The 20925-nt window shown below is 37.9% G+C and overlaps 1 protein-coding gene across 1 annotated transcript; it reads left to right on the top strand.

Annotated features, from left to right (window-relative positions):
- The first annotated feature begins 17192 nt into the window (after positions 1-17192).
- LOC119075885 (arginine kinase-like) lies at positions 17193-18776 on the top strand. The gene is made up of 2 exons (XM_037182454.1): positions 17193-18507; positions 18582-18776. The coding sequence occupies exons 1-2, from the start codon at positions 17325-17327 to the stop codon at positions 18740-18742; spliced, it is 1344 nt and encodes a 447-aa protein (XP_037038349.1). The 5' UTR covers positions 17193-17324; the 3' UTR covers positions 18743-18776.
- Positions 18777-20925: the final 2149 nt, after the last annotated feature.

Here is a 20925-nt window from a genome sequence, read left to right as displayed (position 1 = left end):
TAAATTCTTCTTTTACATCGTTTAAAGGTGCGCGCTAATAAAAATGCGTTTGTAATGGTTTCTGTTTTGAATACAAATCGTATAATGCTTTGTATTCGACGCTCGTATGTTTATAAATTACACACAACAACCGATTTTCTTGTTTCCAATAAACAAAATATTAACAAAAAGAGTTTCGTTACTGGTTTTCTTCGTCGCTGCTGGCACTTTTATCATCAAACATTTTTTTTTCTTGTCTTTTAAGCGGTATAATACATGAGCGAGTCGTGGAGTCGTAGTATTATACATCGAATATCCAAACTCAATATAAACATCTTATCGAACAACACGAGATGTATATTTATACCGTATGGGTACACACCTTTGCATTACAGAAATATATTCGAACAGAAATAACCAATTGAATGAACAGGAAGATATTTCATATTTCGATATGGAGGTGCAAGAACTTCATCTTCATTTTTACGAGGAATTTTTATTCTTCATAATATCGCTTATAGAAAGTGGTTTGCTGTTTCCAACATTGTTGGAAGTATGTTGTCAATAATATAAACGCCAACGCTTCAGGAAAGTGGGAAGAAAATGGACTTTGTGATATACGTACTGTAACACTTTATCTTAATGTCTAACAGTTAGTATGCTCCAATAAAATACAAACACTTTGCGGGAGTTAGGCGACCCGTACTTATACTGTACTTCCGTATAATTGAAATGTCACTCACGATCAGAAGTCACGTTCAGAGATGTCACTCACGTTCAGAAAAGTCATTCACGTTCAGAAGTGTCACCAACGTTCAGAAGTGTCATACACGTTCAGAAGTGTCATACACGTTCAGAAGTGTCATACACGTTCAGAAGTGTCATACACGTTCAGAAGTGTCATACACGTTCAGAAGTGTCACTAACGTTCAGAAGTGTCATACACGTTCAGAAAAGTAACTTACGTTCAGAAGTGTCACTAAACTTCAGAAGTGTCACTAACCTTCAGAAGTGTCCATCACGTTCAGAAAATCCGTTACATTCAGAAGTGCCACTCACGTTCAGAAAATCACTCACATTCAGAAGTGTCATTAGCGTTCAGAAATGTCATATACGTTCAGAAAAGACATTCACGTTCAGAAAAGACACTCACGTTCAGAAGTGTCATTCACGTTCAGAAAATCACTCACGTTCAGAAGTGTCACTAACGTTCAGAAGTGTCATACACGTTCAGAAAATCCATTACGTTCAGAAGTGCCACTCACGTTCAGAAAATCAATCACGTTAAGAAGTGACACTAACGTTTAGAAAATCAATCACGTTTAGAAGTGTTAATCATGTTCAGAAAAGAAACTCACGTTCAGAAGAGTCACTAACGTTCAGGAAATCAATCACGTTCAGAAGTGTTACTTATGTTCAGAAAATCAATCACGTTCAGAAGTGTCATTCTTGTTCAGAAAAGAAACTCACGTTCAGAAGTGTCACTAACGTTTAGAAGTGTCATTCACGTTCAAAAGTGGCCCTAACGTTCAGAAGTGTCATACACGTTCAGAAAAGTAACTCACGTTCAGAAAATCACGTTTAGAAAATCAATCACGTTCAGAAGTGTTACCTACGTTCAGAAAATCAATCACGTTTAGAAGTGCCACTCTTGTTCAGAAGTGTAACTCACGTTCAGAAGTGTCATTCACGTACAGAAGTGTCACTCACGTTCAGAAGTGTCACTCACGTTCAGAAGTGTCACTCACGTTCAGAAGTGTCACTCACGTTCAGATGTGTCACTCACGTTCAGAAGTGTCACTCACGTTCAGAAGTGTCACTCACGTTCAGAAGTGTCACTTACGTTCAGAAGTGTCACTCTTGTCAGAAAAATCAATCACGTTCAGAAGTGTCACTCACCACAATCAGAAGTGGTATCCATGTTAGAATCTCATAAAATTGAATGTTTCATTTCAAAGTATTGCAGACAAGAACGGATAGCAAAAAAAAAACACAAAGGAAAATGCAAATCCTCAGCAAATCACAAACGGAACCCAAGTTTCTGGTTAATGTAAGAGTAGCGCCATATTTCGTTCGGTGTAGCGCTAAAGATTTCTATAGAATTGATGGAATGTGGTGACTATGATGTAATGAATGTTGTAAAAGTGTTTCAAAATAGCGAAGATTTTATTGAAATCGTAATTGTGCTATAATGAAGTAAACCTGCGCTGCGCTAGAAACTTTGGTTCCATGAGTTTCTGAGTATTTCCTTGCATTACCTGCAGTGTTTTTATACTTTCAGCTAGCCCTTTGTTATGGACAACGACGAGAGTTTATGCCTAGAGTCGTCTTATACGGTCCGTATAATACGGATGAAGTAAAAGATTTTCCGTGAAACAAATTTACAATTTTTTTTTGTGCCAGACTCTGCTTGATAAATCTCCAGAAGAACTTTAATGAATAAATGCTTACAAAAGTAATATGCCCGCACTAACTGCGATACTTCGTTCAGTAAACCGGGTCTAAAAGCAAAGAAACGGAACGACATTGTTAGAAGGTGGGTAGAATAAATAGAATCAATGAACTGGTCATGATTGGGATCTCGATACAGTTACATTTTTAATGAATACCTGGTTGTTGTACTTGTTATGCACCTATGGCATACACACGGCGTAGTAGAACAATTTCATCAGTTGAACAGAAAATAAATTAGACCACAACTCATTAACCTTATCGATTGAAGCTGATTCTATAAGGCATGTTAATTATGTACTACACAGACGTGAAATGCACAAACAAGAATGATACAGACCTGTGCTGCTCATTAACATTCTTACGAACCAGTCATGAAATGGAGGTCACATCGACAGTTAAAATGGATGAAAAACTTATCACGATCGTTTTTCTTAACATATTCGATATACTCCGACATCGACATTGCTCACATATTAGACGAAATAATAATACCTCGAAGAATTTTGTCTCTTGAATTCCGAAACATTCAATTAAAACGAAAAGATAACGTAAGAAGAGGTATAATGTATGTGCTATGTGTGCGAGGCTATGCGGTGAGTGGATTGTATTTATAATATAAAGATTGATGGTTTGTTTGTTCGTATCTCTATAGGAAGGGCATCACAAGAAAGTCTGGAATATGGGTTTTCACTTTCATGCGTTATTTGACGTCTGGAAATATCTTGACGCGTGAAAAGTTCTTGACGCGTGAACATTTTTGGACGCCTGAAAATATCATGCCCGCACGTTAGTTAGTCCTCTACTACAAAATTTTCCAAAAAAATTTACCTCCCCTTAAGATTAAGGAATAAGATTTGGCTGAGATATTGAATTTCGAAATCTTGGGTTTTGTATGAAAATAAGCAAAATTTCGTATTTTCAGATAACTCAAATTGGCAACGTTATAGTTAGTTAGTTAGCTCCTATGAAAAAGGACGATTCGTAACTCCTAAACGTTTCTTACGATTTTCCTGAAACATTGGTTATAGGTTAATCTCGGGCCCTAATCTCGGGAGTATGATTATGATTGGACAGTTGGAAAAATTGTTTAGATGGATTGGTGTTATTTTCGACATAACACCTCACTCATGTCGAAAATAAGGTTACAAGGTTGGTTCCTAAATTTTGGGATGACAGATGATTCCTCTGGCACTTCCTAGCTTCCATGGGATTTTTTGATGGATTTGGGTTATAGTTGACATGAGTGATGTGTTCCAAGGTTGGTTCCTAAATTGTGGAATGACAGATGATTCCTCTAGCACTACCTAACTTCCATCGGATTTTTTGATGGATTTGGGTTATTTTTGACATGAGTGAGTTGTTCCAAGGTTGGTTCCTAAATTTTGGGATGACAGATGTTTCCTCTGGCACTACCTAACTTCCATCGGATTTTTTGATGGATTTGGGTTATTTTTGACATGAGTGAGTTGTTCCAAGGTCGGTTCCTAAAATTTGGGATGAAAACTGATTCCTCGGGCAATCCCTAACTTCCATCGGATTTTTCGATGGATTTGGGTTATAGTCGACATGAGTGAGGTGTTTCAAGGTCGGTTCCTAAATTTTGGGATGACAGATGATTCCTCTGGCACTACCTAACTTACATCGGATTTTTCGATGGATTTGGGTTATTTTCGACATGAATGAGGTGCTCCAAGGTTGGTTCCTAAATTTTGGGATGACAGATGATTCCTCTAGCACTACCTAACTTCCATCGGATTTTTTGATGAGTGATGTGTTCCACGGCTGGTTCCTAAATTTTGGGATCCCATAATATTCCTCTCAAACTTCCTAACTTCAGCCTGTTTTTTTTTGTGGTACGTTTGAGCTTTTGCGACGATACTTACAAAACTAGTAAACCTTACCCCAAAACTCCAAAAGAACTGATATCAGTCAAAAAAACGAAAATATGAAAGTGACGCAAGTCCTTGTGTTTCTACTTACAAAAGAACTGATATCGCTGATGGTGACGCATTCCAAGCCTGTACGCAAACGTTTTATCAACAAAAAATTGCCACAAAAAATTTAAAAAAAAATATTTGGAAAATATATAGTTAAAATAGGTAAATTTGTCCTGAAAGAATGGAATTCAAACTGAAGAAATCCGAATCATCTGTCACTTTGCGACGCAAATTTTTTGTAAAATTTTCTTTCTTAAATTTTTTGGGTAAATTTTTTGTTGACAATACTTTTGCGTACAGGCTCAGAATGCGTCACCCTCAACGATATCAGTTATTTTGTAAGAAGAGACAAGGACTTGCGTCGCTTTCACACTTTGGTTTACTTTTTACTTATTTAAACATTTTTCCATTACAATGAACCCGAGCAAAGCCGGTTGCACTCCACTGGTAATGTTTAAATGAATGTAAAAAGTAAAAGAGTGTCGATCCGATCGAATATTTTGTATTATGCTTTGTGTACCATACGTACCAATGGTGTTAGAAACAAGTAATATTTTATGGTCACAATATTTTCCAGCTATTATAACACGAGATGAAATAAAAGATAAAAATTAATGATCGCTTGTATGGATACGTCTAACGTGGTAAATATTTCAATAGGCAAAACAAAAAATTGTCTATGCAAATGTCAGCGATGTTATAAAATTTGTACCTAATTTGCATGATACAACAACATGTCCAGTCCATTCAGCGCGTTTGTATTCATTTCACAGAATAGCAATCGTATTTCGTCGAAGATGAAGGAAAAACAAAATAAAACAAAAACAAAACTGTCGCTTAGGAGGACAAGGACATTTGTTTTTCAACATTTATCAAATTCCTTATTGTTTCATGGTTGTCTTGAGACTAATTATTAGATTCAAAGCGTTGTTGGTATGAGGTTTCCACTGTATGTGCTAATACCGAGAGTACTGCGTAAATGGTATATTGGTGCGTTTTATGTCAATAAGTTCAATGTAGGTTAAAGGCAGGGGCTAATGTCAACAATTTTTTAAAGAATTTCGAAAATTTTTGGGAATTTTCAAGAACTTCGGGAGTTACCAGAAATCACGGATTATGCTCCCTTCCATCAAGTTTTTTTTTGTTTTCTACTAGATTTATAGCATCTTTGAGGTGAGCAGACGTAACTTCATATGATTCGACTATTCCTGAAACCTCCACCCCATTCTCAATCCTAGACATCACTGATACGTTCGCATCCATTATTTTTTTGTGGTTTTCTACTGCATTTTTGAGGTGAACAGAGGTAGGCTAATGTAACTCCATCATTCCTGAATGCTCCACCGAATTCCCATTCCTAGAACTCACGAATTACGTTTGCTTCCATTCATTTTTTTTTGGTTTTCTTCTGGATTTATTGTGTCTTTGATGTGACCTGATATATGATTCGACTATTCCTGAATGCTCCACCCTATTTCCCATCGTAAGGCTTACGAATTACATTCGCTTCCATCAAGTTTTGTTTTGGTTTTTACATGAATTTACAGCATTTTTGAGTTCCGGGAATGCCATTATTCCTGAATTCTCCACCCCATTCCCAATCCTGGAACTCGCGGATTACCTTCGCTTCCATCAAGTTTTTTTTTAAGTTTTCTACTGGATTTATAGCATCTTTGAGGTGAGCATAGTTAACTTCATAAGATTCGACTATTCCTGAAGTCTCCACCCCGTTCCCAATCCTAGACATCACTGATACGGTCGCTTACATTAAATTTTTTTGGTTTTCTTCTGCATTTTTTAGTGAACAGAGGTAAGTTCCTGCAACTTCAACATTCGTGAATGCTCCACCATTCCCATTCCATTCCATTCCCATTCCATTCCCATTCCATTCCCATTCCATTCCCATTCCATTCCCATTCCATTCCCATTCCATTCCCATTCCATTCCCATTCCATTCCCATTCCATTCCCATTCCATTCCCATTCCATTCCCATTCCCATTCCCATTCCATTCCCATTCCATTCCCATTCCATTCCCATTCCATTCCCATTCCATTCCCATTCCATTCCCATTCCCATTCCATTCCCATTCCATTCCCATTCCATTCCCATTCCATTCCCATTCCATTCCCATTCCATTCCCATTCCATTCCCATTCCATTCCCATTCCATTCCCATTCCATTCCCATTCCATTCCCATTCCATTCCCATTCCATTCCCATTCCTTCCATTCCCATTCCATTCCCATTCCATTCCCATTCCATTCCCATTCCATTCCCATTCCATTCCCATTCCCATTCCATTCCATTCCCATTCCATTCCCATTCCATTCCCATTCCATTCCCATTCCATTCCCATTCCATTCCCATTCCATTCCCATTCCATTCCCATTCCATTCCCATTCCATTCCCATTCCATTCCCATTCCATTCCCATTCCATTCCCATTCCATTCCCATTCCATTCCCATTCCATTCCCATTCCATTCCCATTCCATTCCCATTCCATTCCCATTCCATTCCCATTCCATTCCCATTCCATTCCCATTCCATTCCCATTCCATTCCCATTCCATTCCCATTCCATTCCCATTCCATTCCCATTCCATTCCCATTCCATTCCCATTCCATTCCCATTCCATTATTCCATTCCATTCCATTCCCATTCCATTCCCATTCCATTCCCATTCCATTCCATTCCCATTCCATTCCCATTCCATTCCCATTCCATTCCCATTCCATTCCCATTCCCATTCCATTCCATTCCCATTCCATTCCATTCCTAGAACTCACGGATTACGTTCGCTTCCATTCCTTTCTTGTTGGTTTTCTTTCGGATGTTTAACTCTTTGAGGATAACAGAGGTAAGTTCTTATGATTTGATTATTCCTGAACGCTCCACCCCATTCCCAATCCTAGACATCACTGATACGTTCGCTTCCATTCATTTTTTTTTGGTTTTCTTCTGGATTTTTAGCTCTTTGAGGAGAACAGATGTAAGTTCCTGCAATTCCATAATTTCTGAATGCTCCAACCCATTCCGAATCCTAGAATTACATTTGCTTCCATCAAGTTTTTTTTTCTTCAGATTTTTACTGAATTTATAGGATTGATAAGACGATGTAGTCATCAAAAAATTTAGTTCCACAACATTGACCCCTCTATCATATCCCATTGCCATTTTTTATTTGCTGCCAGAGCTCGCGGAACGGTTTTTTATCGACACAACAACCTGGACTACATCAAACTGGAAATTAATATCTTTTGCGGCTAAACTACGAATGAACCATCGATACAATGATGTTAAAATGTTCTGATATATGCCTGTTTTGTTCCACCTAAATAAACATTGTAATGCATATTACACTGTAACTCACCTCTATGTCGTATACATGACAAAAGAAAACAGCAACAAACTCAGAGTCTTAACATTCATTCCGACTTACATCAACAATTAAATTATACTGTAAAACGTAAATAACATTAAGAGAACAACATCCATAACGTTACACAAAGTAAAAGAAAAAAAACGTAAGAAAAAGAGACAAAAAGCCAGGCATATTATATCAATCAAAATCAAACCGATAAATATCATTCATTTAGCAAGTAAAAAGCAAATCAACAACAATAATCAAAGTATAACTTTTTAACCTACATTCTTATTTGGTAGTTCGTGCATGGCAGCGATCATATTATAAAAGAATGTGCTAAAAAAAACATATAAACTGGACCCGCACGAAAGGTGTACGCAACAGATAGAAGTAATATATATCGTGAAACTCCACCTTGACAAGAGGCTACCGAATTTTCATTTTTACCTAGATATTTCATTTTAACTAAGATCCAATATGGCGGCTGCCGACCATTTTGTTTGGCAACTGAAAGCAGTACTGCTTGGTGGTCTTTGCTTCTTGATGATAATGATTGGTTTTGGTTGCATATATCTGCAATCTGCAAAAACATATAGACCTGAAGCCTGTGGTATTTTGAGTCCCTCATATGGTCCTGGAATTCTCTTGGATGCTAAAATGTGTCCATGAATTAGAGCGACAAAAAATGTTCTACGATTTTCCTGGAAAATGCATATTGGGGCATGCCAGACAAAAGGGAAATCGGAAAAAAGCCACTCGTATTCATGGGCACTTTTTAGCATCCAAGAGAATTCCAGGACCATATGAGGGACTCAAAATACCACAGGCTTCAGGTCTAAGAGTTTGCGCAGTGGAAGTTATAAGTTCACAAGTTTATAGGTCTAAAGTATGAAAGTCGAAATTTATAAAGATGGGAAGATGGTGGATCATGTAGAGCAATTAAACTTTAGGAACCAGCCTGCAGTAACAACAATAATCCCAAAAATTTAGAAGACAACCCACAAAAACATGTAAAATCCATCAAAATCTTGACGTTCTTGGGCTGAGAAGAGTTAGAAATGGTCAACTGGAGATATTTTTTGCTCATTTTAATTCCTTTAGCCTCAGAAATAAACTTGCTGACCAAACTTTTTTCATAGCTCTTCATCCTGAGGATTTACACCTGTAAATTGAGTCAGGACCATCACTTTTTGATGGTGTTTCCCAAATCTTTTACATGAGTTGTGTTTCTGAGGTCGAATTATGAAGTATGATACAAAATTTGTTCCTCCTCTGTCGTTTCGAACTCTTCTCAGCCCAAGAACTTCAAGATCTTGATGGATTTTAGAGTTTTTTGTGGGTTGTCTTCTAAATCTTTGGGATTATTGATGTTACTGCATGCTGGTTCCTAAAGTTTAATTACTCTACATGATCCACCATCTTCCCATTTCTATAACTATCGACTTTCATACTTTTGACCTATTTGACCTAATAAGAATTTATGAAGTTATAGCTTCCACTTTATAGGTAGTTGACTTATAACCAGTCAGGTTCAGATTTATAAGTTCACTTATATGTCATTTGTGCAAACTCTAATATATTCAAATGCAGAATGGGGACGTGTCACAATAGCGAATTATAAGAAAAATAAAATTACAAATTGGTATTTGTAGTGCTTCCGGGCAAAGTTAGATCTTTGTTTCTTTTCGATTGATAACTATTTTCTGCTTACATCGTGTTTCTCAATTTGAATTTCATTTTTCTTATAATTCGCTAATGTCTTCTTTTTTCATTTAACTATTCATTTCATGCAAAAAAAGCCATGAACAGCGTCTATAGAATAGCGTCTTTTTCTAAAATATCTTTAGACCCAACTGACCGATCTTTCTCATCTTCGAACTTAGCTGATTTGGCATCTATACACAACGTTAAAAAAGTTTTTTCTTTAGTCATCGAACGTGTTTGTATAATAATATAAGACCCCCTGTTTTTCGTACGAGCCAAACCACACAACACAAGCAACGGTTCGATCGAACATAATTTTATTATTTATATTTCGACGAACATAACAATTTCCCATATATTCAACATGTGTATACAATTTCTATTTATTTTACGATAATTTCAATTGATACTATTTCTATAGAGGCGCATTTATATTGCCATATACAATATCCATGGTTTTTGCTTATTATAAATTGTTGAATGATCGGTGTGCGCTTTTTTTAGAACCACTCGTATAAACACAAAATGATTTTTTTTCAGCAAATTAATTTTACAGTTTACAGCTTATTGATTTTGTAGAAGAAAAAAATAGGAAACGGAGTAAACGACGACAGAGGTATTCTTCTGAAAAACAGCCGACCGAAATAGGACGCATTTTCTATTGGAATTTGTTGCATGTGCCCAGTAAGGTATTCGACCCAAGAAACCAAAACCGCTTTCAAAAAAATTCTTCGAAGCTTGAGGGGGTGTTAAGGAATCTCGCGCCGCGTCATGACGCGTCAGTCACAATAATCCACAAAGTGACATCTTCCTTATACAAAATGTGTCAAAATGATAATGACGCGGCGCGAGATTCCTAACAACCCTTGAGGGACATTGTCCTGAAATTTCGACGACATGAGTATCGGTGACATCCTGAAGAAACGGTGACTTACTGAAAAAACAACGAGAAGAAATGGTGACTTCCTGAAGAAACGACGAGAAGAACCGGCCACTATAGTCGCCGTTTCTTCTCGTCGTTTCTTCAGGAAGTTATCGTTTCTTCAGGTAGTCACCATTTCTATAGGATGTCACCGTTTCTTTAGGAAGTCACCGTTTCTTCTCACCGTTTCATCAGAAAATCTGAAGAGTCGTCATTACATGTCACCATTTTTTCAGAAAGTCACCGTTTCTTCGAAACCGTCGACTTCCTGAAGAAACGACGAGAAGAAACAACGACTTTCAGAAGCAACGCATCTCACCGTTCAATCTCTGATTGCAAGCAACTAAAACAAATAAAATAAAAAGCTTTGTATTTTATTTCAAATGAATAAAATCTACGTACAGTGGCTTATTCTTGATTTGAGATGAAATTTCGATTTCAAGAAATTCTTCAGTTGACAATCTCAACTCAAGATTACTAATTCAGTTGACATTGAGATCCCAAATCAACTCTAATTTTCGTCTCGCCGTAAAGGCGTTTTGTTGGTTCCTATGGAATTCATCCTTTTACGAAATTTAACGTAAAGGAGTTTAGTTCATCACTACAGAATTCATCTTTTTACAACATGAAAACCAATTTTCATTGCACATAAAAAGCGTTTTAATACGCCGAGCGATCCGGCGAGCCGGGCGCCGGAACGGTGTCGGTAACTTAGAAGTTAATTTTTTTTCTCTCGCATCGTGTCATAAATAGTCTGTGTCATTTTTTATATATACACGCTCTGAATTTTGAAAACCGACACATTTTCTGTTTTGTGCTTTACTGCCTTTTTCTTAATTTTACATACATTTTTATATGGAGAAATCAAAAAACTCAAGTACAACACAGAAACATATCGCTCGGTGTCTTAAAACACTTTTATGTGACTAATTATGACACGATGCGAGAGAAAAAAAATTAACTCCTAAGTTACCGACACCGTTCCGGCGCCCGGCTCGCATTGCGGCCCTCCGCTTCGCTCCGGGGCAATGGGCCGGATCGCTCGGCGTGTTAAAACGCTGTTTATGTACAATGAAAATTCGTAAAGGGATTACTTCCTTATGGTTGGTATTCAATACAGAAAGATTATTACAGCAAGACTTTTCAACAACCAAAAAGTTACTGCCAAAAAGATACCGCCAAATCGCTTATTATCGACTTTCTGTATAGAGACGATAGAATTTCTACTTCATATATAGAGACGATAGAATTTGGTTTTTGGCCTTATGAAGAAACGTTGACTTCCCGAAGAAACGATGAGAAGAAATGGTGAGTTCCTGAAAAAACGATTAGAACCTTCCGTCGCCGTTTCTTCAGGAACTTGTTATTTCTTATGAATTCACCGTTTCTTCACGTTGTTTCTTCAGGAAGTCATCGTTTTCACAGAAAGTCAGCGCTTTTTACATAAAACGGCGACATCCTGAAGAAACTGTGACTTTCTGAAGAAACGACGAGAAGAAACGGCGAGTTCCTGAAGAAACGGTGACTTCCTGAAGAAACAGGGACTTCTTGAAGAAACGGCGACTACTCGCCGTTTCTTTAGGAAGTCGCCGATACTCATGTCGTCGAAATTTCAGGACAATTTGAGGGACTGGTAAGAGGTCATCAAAAACCGAAAACTTGCACTTTTCATACAAAAATTTCTGCAGTTACACCGTTACACGTGCCGTACAGGGTCGTGTGGGATGTCATTAGAAAGGTAATTGCATGTACTTCCGGTGCAAATAGGGTCTTATTGGGGTTTGGAAGCATTGGAAGCATTAAGGCACTTGATATAATTCTATCTAGTGATAGACAAGCAGTCCAAATGGATCACAAGTTCTAAGTGGCCTTAGTTAAGAGCAAAATGTTGTGAGTCACTTTTCAATAAACAGTCGAAAGGCAAAGTCGCATTTTATTCGAAGTCCGGATAAAAGTCTTATCCTAAATATCCTGCAGCCACTTCCTCCACTTCCAACATACCTCTCATATATTTCGAAATTTGCTTGCCACCACATGTCTCACATCACAAGTCATTTATCCTTTGATCCGGTGGTTGATCGTTTGGTATCGTTTGAAAGCTGAGGGTCCCAGCTAAGCGTTACAAGTAATCTAGTGCTGTTTGAAGCGTTTATGGAATCTGTAGGGTCTGTCAAAGTTCACCGAAGGAGGAAAATTTGCCGGTCTTAGCAGATTTTGGGAACTCAACCTTTTTCTAAAAATCGAAAAACTGGTTTTAATTTTGTTTTAATGCAGCTTCGATTGCCGCTACACAAAAATTGATCAAAGTTACATCTGCATCGAAAACTTAAAACGCTTCAACCGGATGTAGATGGCGCATGAGGTCACTTTTTCAAAGTCTCCTAATAGTTTTGGAATCCCCAAATGCATATTTATCCATGATAAAAAATTCACGCTTTTATACCAAAATGCATCAAAAAATGTATTTTGTTCAACTAGTGAGCCCTTCTATAACAAAAATGATGGTATTTCAGGGATTTCTAACAGGATTACTGAGGTGGAATGAAGAGGAATGGCATCGACTCATTCAATATTAATTTCAATGTAAAACCTTTGGAAATTTGTTACCCAAAAAGGTTTTTCAATTATGAGATCATCCATAAATGACATTCACTTTTTCCAGTGCTGTCAGCAAATTTTATTCATTAATAACTCGATGAATATGCGAATATTATTGAGTTAAATGTGTGTTCTACCCCTTCTGTATATTTAGGAGGGTAGACCCACAAAAACGCATATTTATCGAGTTATTAATTAATGAAATCTGCTGGCAGCACTGAAAAAAGTGGACGTCATTTATGGACGATCCCTATGAAAAACTTGAGGATTTTTAGCCCCGTACGAAGTACGAAGGGGCTTATAGGATTACGATGCCGTGTGTAATTGATGGAATTCGAAGCAGACGGTAAGGGCAAAGTGTTTGCCTATGTTCATAGATAACGAATCCGCAATAAAAATTTGGGCCGTCTGTCCGTCTGTCCGTCTGTCCGTCACGTCGATATCTTGAGTAAATCAAATCCGATTTCAAATTTTTTTTTTCCCTGAAAGATAGTCAAAATAGTGAGGCTAAGTTCGAAGATGGGCATATTCGGGTCGGCCCTTCGTGAGTTAGGGCCACCTAAGTGATTTAAGGTCTTTTGGTGATATTTATGGCAAAATAAACGAAGGAAATGTAAATGACACGGCAAATGATAGGTATTGTCAATACCAATCCAGGAAAAAAAAGTTTTTTAAAATCGGGTGAGTGGACCGTGAGTTAGGGCCTTAGAAGTGAAAAGCTACTAGGGCCCTATGTGTATTTTACATAGAACTCAAGTAAATTTCATCCGTTTTTCGTAATTTTTGTGTCATTTGGAAGGTAATCAAAGGCCGAATAGAATGTTGTTGAAAAAAAAATTAAATTTGGGTCCTTGGACTAAGGCCGCTACTAGGGCCCTATGTGTATTTTACATATAACTCGAGCAAATTTCATCCGTTTTTCGTAATTTTTGTTTCATTTGGAAGGTAATCAAAGGCCGAATAGAATGTTGTTGAAAAAAATTAAATTTGGGTCCTTGGACTAAGGCCACTTCTAGGGCCCTATGTGTATTTTACACTGAACTCAAGTAAATTTCATTCGTTTTTCGTAATTTTTGTGTCATTTGGAAGGTAATCAAAGGCCGAATAGAATGTTGTTGAAAAAAAAATTAAATTTGGGTCCTCGGACTAAGGCCGCTACTAGGGCCCTATGTGTATTTTACATATAACTCGAGCAAATTTCATCCGTTTTTCGTAATTTTTGTTTCATTTGGAAGGTAATCAAAGGCCGAATAGAATGTTGTTGAAAAAAATTAAATTTGGGTCCTTGGACTAAGGCCACTACTAGGGCCCTATGTGTATTTTACACTGAACTCAAGTAAATTTCATTCGTTTTTCGTAATTTTTGTGTCATTTGGAAGGTAATCAAAGGCCGAATAGAATGTTGTTGAAAAAAAAATAAGTTTGGGTCCTTGGACTAAGGTCGCTACTAGGGCCCTATGTGTATTTTACATATAACTCGAGCAAATTTCATCCGTTTTTTGTATTTTTTGTTTCATTTGGAAGGTAATCGAACACCGAATAGAATGTAGTTGAAAAAAAAAAAAATTGGATCCTCGGACTGAGGCCGATACTAGGCCCTATGTGTATTTATACTCAATAAATTAAAATTTTAGGTCAATTCGAAATTTGTGTTACATTTAAAAGGAACGTCGTACGGGGCTTCGTAATTGCGCTATGCGCAATTTTTAAGACGTACACATTTCATAAGAATTTTACTTTACCGACGTTTACGGGCGCAGTAGGTTTACGGTAAGAGTAGGGCGACGGACGAACTAGGGTCACGTACGCAATAGATGTACGGGTTTGTACGGGGCTCAGTCGCAGCAAACGCTCCGACTGTTCTGACGGCTCGTTTTTTAGAATATTAAAAATTTTCGGGCTTAAGACGTACTCAACTACATAACTGTTGAACTAAGCGTAGTAGTAGATTCCAATTTTCCAAAATTTTCTTAAAATCGAGAAAATTCGAGAAAACAATTCGAAAATTGAAAAAAGTTCTTGATTTTCGTAAAACTTTGTTGTTTTTGTCTAAAAAAAAGCTCAACATGATTCGTTCCAAGATTTCATGTACGACGGTTCGTTACTGAATGTCCTTCTATGACCTTCAATTGTTCTAAGACCGTCTTCATTCGCTGCTTCATATAATAGGTAAACATTTGAAATCTTATCTGGAAAGAAGTGACATCATGGTTAAGCAATTCTATTCAATTTTAGCAGCGACGAGTGTAAGCAATAAATTCTGTATTATATGCTGTGTTATTTACAAAATAATTGCGATTTGCGTGTTATTTAAAATGTAAAGAAAAGAATCACGTCTACAAGATGTAGTTCTATCGCCTTAGTTGGTATATAAAGCCAAACGAAAAATGTTTTTTTTTCTTCTTCTAATATTCATAGAGAAGATGACAGGAATGTGATGGTATTTTATAGAAGCAAATTCAAATTGATAATGTCACCTTCACAGTTCAACCTTTCGAAATTATTCAACAATATTTTGAGGTGACGATGATATCATCGCAAAACAATATTACTAGAACAACTGACTGCATTCTTGTCTCACTGGTGAAATAGTTATTTCGCTTACATGGGATGAAAGTACAAAAATGCAGCGTGATCGAATTTTTATACAAATGAGGTCATAGCAGAGTTATGTTTAAAAAAATGAAGTAAAAGATTTTGGTATAAAAACGACCATTTACGAACCTTTTCTTCTCACAGGGTTATACCAGTCACCATTCACATACCATCAGTCATGTACCAGTTGTCGGACATCCGTTGTTCTTTCAATCATAAACAATTTATCAATGTCCAACTACATGTTCGGAGACTGGTGGCATGTGACCCTTCGTAAAATGCGAAAGAAGCAAGCGAACTTATTTGCGATGATTGTGGCCAGAAAATGCGTAATTACAAGCTGTATTTTTTGGCAAAAGGTATTAAAAGCACTATACACTGCCTTGCTGGGAAATGAGCTGTTTAACAGTTGAACTAACTGCCTCATGTATTTACGAGGAAATGATCTATTACGTAACAAGGGACGGAAAGATGAAGAATAGAGTCTTCGTGTGGATTTAGTTGATCCGAGACTTTTCATTTTTATCCCGAAATCTGTAATGGATTTAACATGCGTCGAAAACCGTACTTGTCATGTTTTAAACACTATTTTCGACACCCTCAGCGTGTAAAATCCATTACGTGTCTCGTGACAAAAAGTTGAAAAGTCTCGTTTTGGTGTGTTTTCATTTTTATCCCGGCTTATGTAATGGATTTTACATGCTGCGGGCGTCGAAAGACGTGCTTAAAACATGAAAAGTACGGTTTTCGAAGCATGTAGCATGTAACCTTCATTACATAACTCGAGATAAAAATGATCGGCTTGCGCCTCGTAACAAAATTCACCCGAAAGCTCTACTTTTAAATTTCTTAGCGACGCTCTGGCCCTAAGACAACCAATAAAAAGCAAGAATGTTTTCCAAATTTTTGCACTCTTGGTAAACACAACGTTTTCCCTAACAAAGGCTTCCGAAGTTTTGGCGGAGGGGAGAAAATAACTTTTTTATCGCCTGTGTTGTGAAAATACATAAAGCCAAACCTCGAGCCAAACGCGCTGCAATGAGCAATGAACAAAACAATAAAATCTAAGATATAAATTAGGAGATAATACCGCAGGACGTGGGCAAACATCGCAGTAAAACCCGGTATTTTTAATCACATTGTCTATTTATTCAAAGATGTCTCTGTTCAATTCTATACTCTTCTACCATTCATCGAAATAATTCTCTCTCAATTTGCTCAATTTTGAAATTTCTTCGAATTTTTGCAGCCAACGTGACAAAGGAAAAAAAATCTTCGCGACGATAGATTCAAATGTTTGAGCGGTAAAACAGACGTAATTGTCAATGTTTATATTCGTATCATCTAATATCAATTGCCCGATAAGGTTATATCAAGGACTCTAGAATCTTCACCGCTTATGGATCACCCCACTGCCAAATCCATAATAAAATACTTCGCAACAAACCCCCTAGAAGTTCTCAATTTTGGTGAGCACAGAACTTTAGCCTGTAGAACAGTTGTAGCGTACGGTCTCTGGTCAACTTGTTGCATAGGTTCTGTATATGCCTTGAAAAAGAACGTTTAACCGCGTAGGTTCTGAAACCATCGCATAAAGACCCCAGTTGTCTGCCTTATTCAAACAACAATTTTCGCCGCTATCGTTAATCAAGTAGCCTTCAGGTCGCGTTCTATTTTCAATTTTTCACTTTCTGGTTCAAGCGTCAAATCACAAAAATTTTCGTTTTTACCTTCCAAAATCCCTATTGTGTCCAAGTAAGAAAGAAGAAATGGAAGCGAGAAAGGAAGAATTCCGTAAATATTTAGAAGAATCGGGTGTCATCAGTGCGTTGACCAAAGCGATCATAAAATTGTATGAAATGAAGTACGATCGACCGGAAAGTGCCGTAGCATTCATCCAACAGCATTTGGTGGACAGTTCTCCCTCCTTAACCGAATATCAAAATGTTTTGAACGAATTGGAAGAGAGCCGGGCGAGAATTGCAGCGCTCGAAAGAGAACTGGACGGAAAAGCGGGGATGGCAACGATGGCAACCGATATGTGTCCACTGGAAAAGCTGCACAACAACCCTGACTGTAAATCCCTGTTAAAAGCTCACCTCACCACCGACTTGTTCGAAAAGCTCAAAGACAAGAAAACTGCTACCGGCAAAACGCTACACGATTGCATCAATTCGGGACTGATGCAGCCCAAATCATCGGTGGGAATTTATGCGGCCGATCATGATGCCTACGACATTTTCTGCGAAATATTCGATCCGATTATCGCGGACTATCACAAATTTCCTGCTGATCAGAGTCATCCACCGGGCGATGGTTGGGCCGGTGATGATTCACTGTTCGTTGATTTAGATCCGAGTCCGGATCATCAGTACATTAAGTCGACACGAATTCGATGCGCCCGGTCCATGGAAAATTTCCCGCTTAATCCGGGAATGAGCGAAAAAGATTATTCCGATTTGATGACGCAGGTGACCGACGTTCTAGCTACGTTAAGTGGTGATCTGAGCGGTAAATTCTATCCACTGGAGGAAATGGATCCGGCCGACGAAGAGAAAATGATTCGAGACCATCAACTGTTCAAATCTGGAGACGAACACTTGAGAGACGCTGGTGCGCTGAATCATTGGCCGAAAGGTCGTGGAATCTATAAAAATGCGACGGACACATTTCTGGTTTGGGTCAATGAGGAAGATCATTTGCGTTTCATTTCCATGGACCAGAGTGGTGACATCCAGAAAACGTACAACCGTTTGAAGGAGGCCGTCACACAATGCTCCAATTCCTTGAAGTTCAAACGACACGATCGTTTGGGATGGATAACATTTTGCCCCACCAATTTGGGATCATCGATCCGGGCGTCGGTTATGATCCGTTTGCCGAATTTAGCAGCCAAGGGGAACCTGAATGAAATTGCGGACGAATACCATTTGCAGATTCGTGGGACGCACGGTAATCAAGAACTTAACGAAGGGAACTGTGAAAGCGACTAATTTTCTGATGAAATTTCTTTTCGTCAAATTTAGGCGAGCATTCGGAAACTGTCGATGGACTGTACGAAATTTCGAATAAACGAAGATTGGGCATAACGGAATTCGATGCGGTGAAGGAAATGTATGACGGTATCAAAGCACTGTTGGAGGCCGAAAAATTGGGAGCGCCGAACAATGATGAAGCGACTGTGTAAGAGACTAGACAAAAAATAAATTTATTGAACTGTCGCCTCATTGTTATTGCTTCGGTCGGACGACTGTACAAGTAAAAGGGACCTCACAGTCATCCGTTTTTACTCCATTTTGCTTCCGTACATAACACTTGATATTTCAAACAAAAGGCTTATCATTACGTTCTATTGTGTCAAATGTCAACTGTCACGAACACTGAGGCAAAATGGAGTGAAAACGGAGGCAAAATCTATGACTGTGAATTCAGGCTAGGACTCGCTGCATAGTTGAAAATAGGGACCCAGAGAGTCACAAATCTTTTTTTCTTAATTCTCTGGTTTCATTGGTTGATTCTCATGAATTTAAGGATTCGTAACTTGACAGTTGTCATCATAAAAGTTACAAAAAATTGACGCAAAAAATTTGTGAAAGAAAATTTTACAGAAAGAAATTTGCGGCACAAGTTGCATATGTTGAAGAACCTATTGTTAGGAAAATGGTTGAAAAATGTATTGAAAGAATTTAAACGGAAGAAAACCGAATCATCTGCCACTTGTGACGCAAATTTCTTTTTGTTGCATACGACGTACAACGCGTTACCCTCAGCGGTATCAATTATTTTGTAAGTAAGATAAAGGAGTTGCGTCACATTAACCCTTTAAGCGTTTTTTGACTGATATCACCGCTTTTGTAAGTATGTGATTTCGACAACACCAAAAAACCTTATGGAACCTTATATCAACCTGAATCCCAAAATCTAGAAACCAATCTTGGAACACCTCAATTAGATCGAAAATAGCCCAAATCCATCGAAAAATCCGATGGTAGTTAGGAAGTGCCAGAGGAATCATCTTTCATCCCAAAATTTAGGAACCAACCTTGGTACACCTCACTTATATCGAAAATACCCAAATCCATCGAGAAATCCGATGGAAGTTAAGAAGTGCCAGAGGAATCATCTGTCATACCAAAATTTAGGAACCAACCTTGGAACACCTCACTCATGTCGAAAATAGCCCAAATCCATCGAAAAATCCGATATAAGTTACGAAGTGCCAGAGGAATCAGTTGTCATCCCAAAATGTAGGAACCAACTTAGTGGAAGGTAAAACTTAATAATCTCCACAACTTCCAACAACAAACATATCCCTAAACAACACACAATTTTCACCACATGACCATCCATATCATGCACAGACATACACACACACACACACACACACACATACAAATTGGCTTTTATATGGCATTTGTATGAAGACTTTGTAGAGTTCCAGCTCCCAAAGGATGGATTTTTTCCAACTTTTCAAAATTCCATTCTTATTTTTGGGCCATTATTCGAGATTTTTTTGCTTATTTTCGTACAAACATCAATATTTCGAAGTTCAATATCTCGGCCAATTTTGATGCGGCAGTAAAGTGTGATAACTCGTTGAACTCGTATGGATTACTAGATTCCAGATATCCTTGGGGGCCATTGGAGCCAAAGGAAACAGGTCAAAACGTTGCTGTAAATATGCTCTATGTAAATATGGTAGTGGACTTGCGTCACGCCCGCTTACTAACGTGCGGGCATGATTCGTTTAACAGTTTTTATGGGTCTTCATACATGCAAATTTCAAATTACAAATTCTTAGTATCATGTCCGGAGCGTTAGCGGAGGACTTGACGCAGTCTAACTCCCAAAAAAAGAACGAAGAAAATTTTTTGAGACGCGGCAACTATATATAGGCGAGAATTTAAGTTTCTTTCCTTTGGCCTGTATCACCACAAATCCTATTCTATCTTATTCGCGCTTCAAATACGAGCAAAACGAGCTATCACTCGACTATGTAGCTTTAAAATTACCGGAGATACATCGTTTTGAAATTGGCACTTTTCATAGAAAATACACCAAATTGGCTTTTCCCAAACAATCAAAATCTTTCAACTCTCTATCGACGGACGATCTCGGAAACTAGTCAGCCAATCTCCATGAAATTTTGCAGGAACCTCAGGGTGGGCATAAAAATGAAAATGTGATACGCCATTACCCCAGGAAAAACCAGAATTTTGTTTTATTGGCCTCGAAGTGGTTTCTGAGTGTGGTTTTCGAGGGTCGGGAACGCGTTCTCGGCTGTAGCTTAGCTGTATTGAAACCTACAGAGGCGTGCGACCCATCAAATGGAAGGTATTCGTAACATGATTCGAACAAAAAAATAATTAA

This window comes from Bradysia coprophila, unplaced genomic scaffold (genome assembly GCF_014529535.1).
Source record: "Bradysia coprophila strain Holo2 unplaced genomic scaffold, BU_Bcop_v1 contig_232, whole genome shotgun sequence".
In the NCBI taxonomy this organism is placed as follows: domain Eukaryota; kingdom Metazoa; phylum Arthropoda; class Insecta; order Diptera; family Sciaridae; genus Bradysia; species Bradysia coprophila.
Note: the sequence above shows the minus strand (reverse complement) of the source record. Positions and strands in the feature narration are given on the sequence as shown.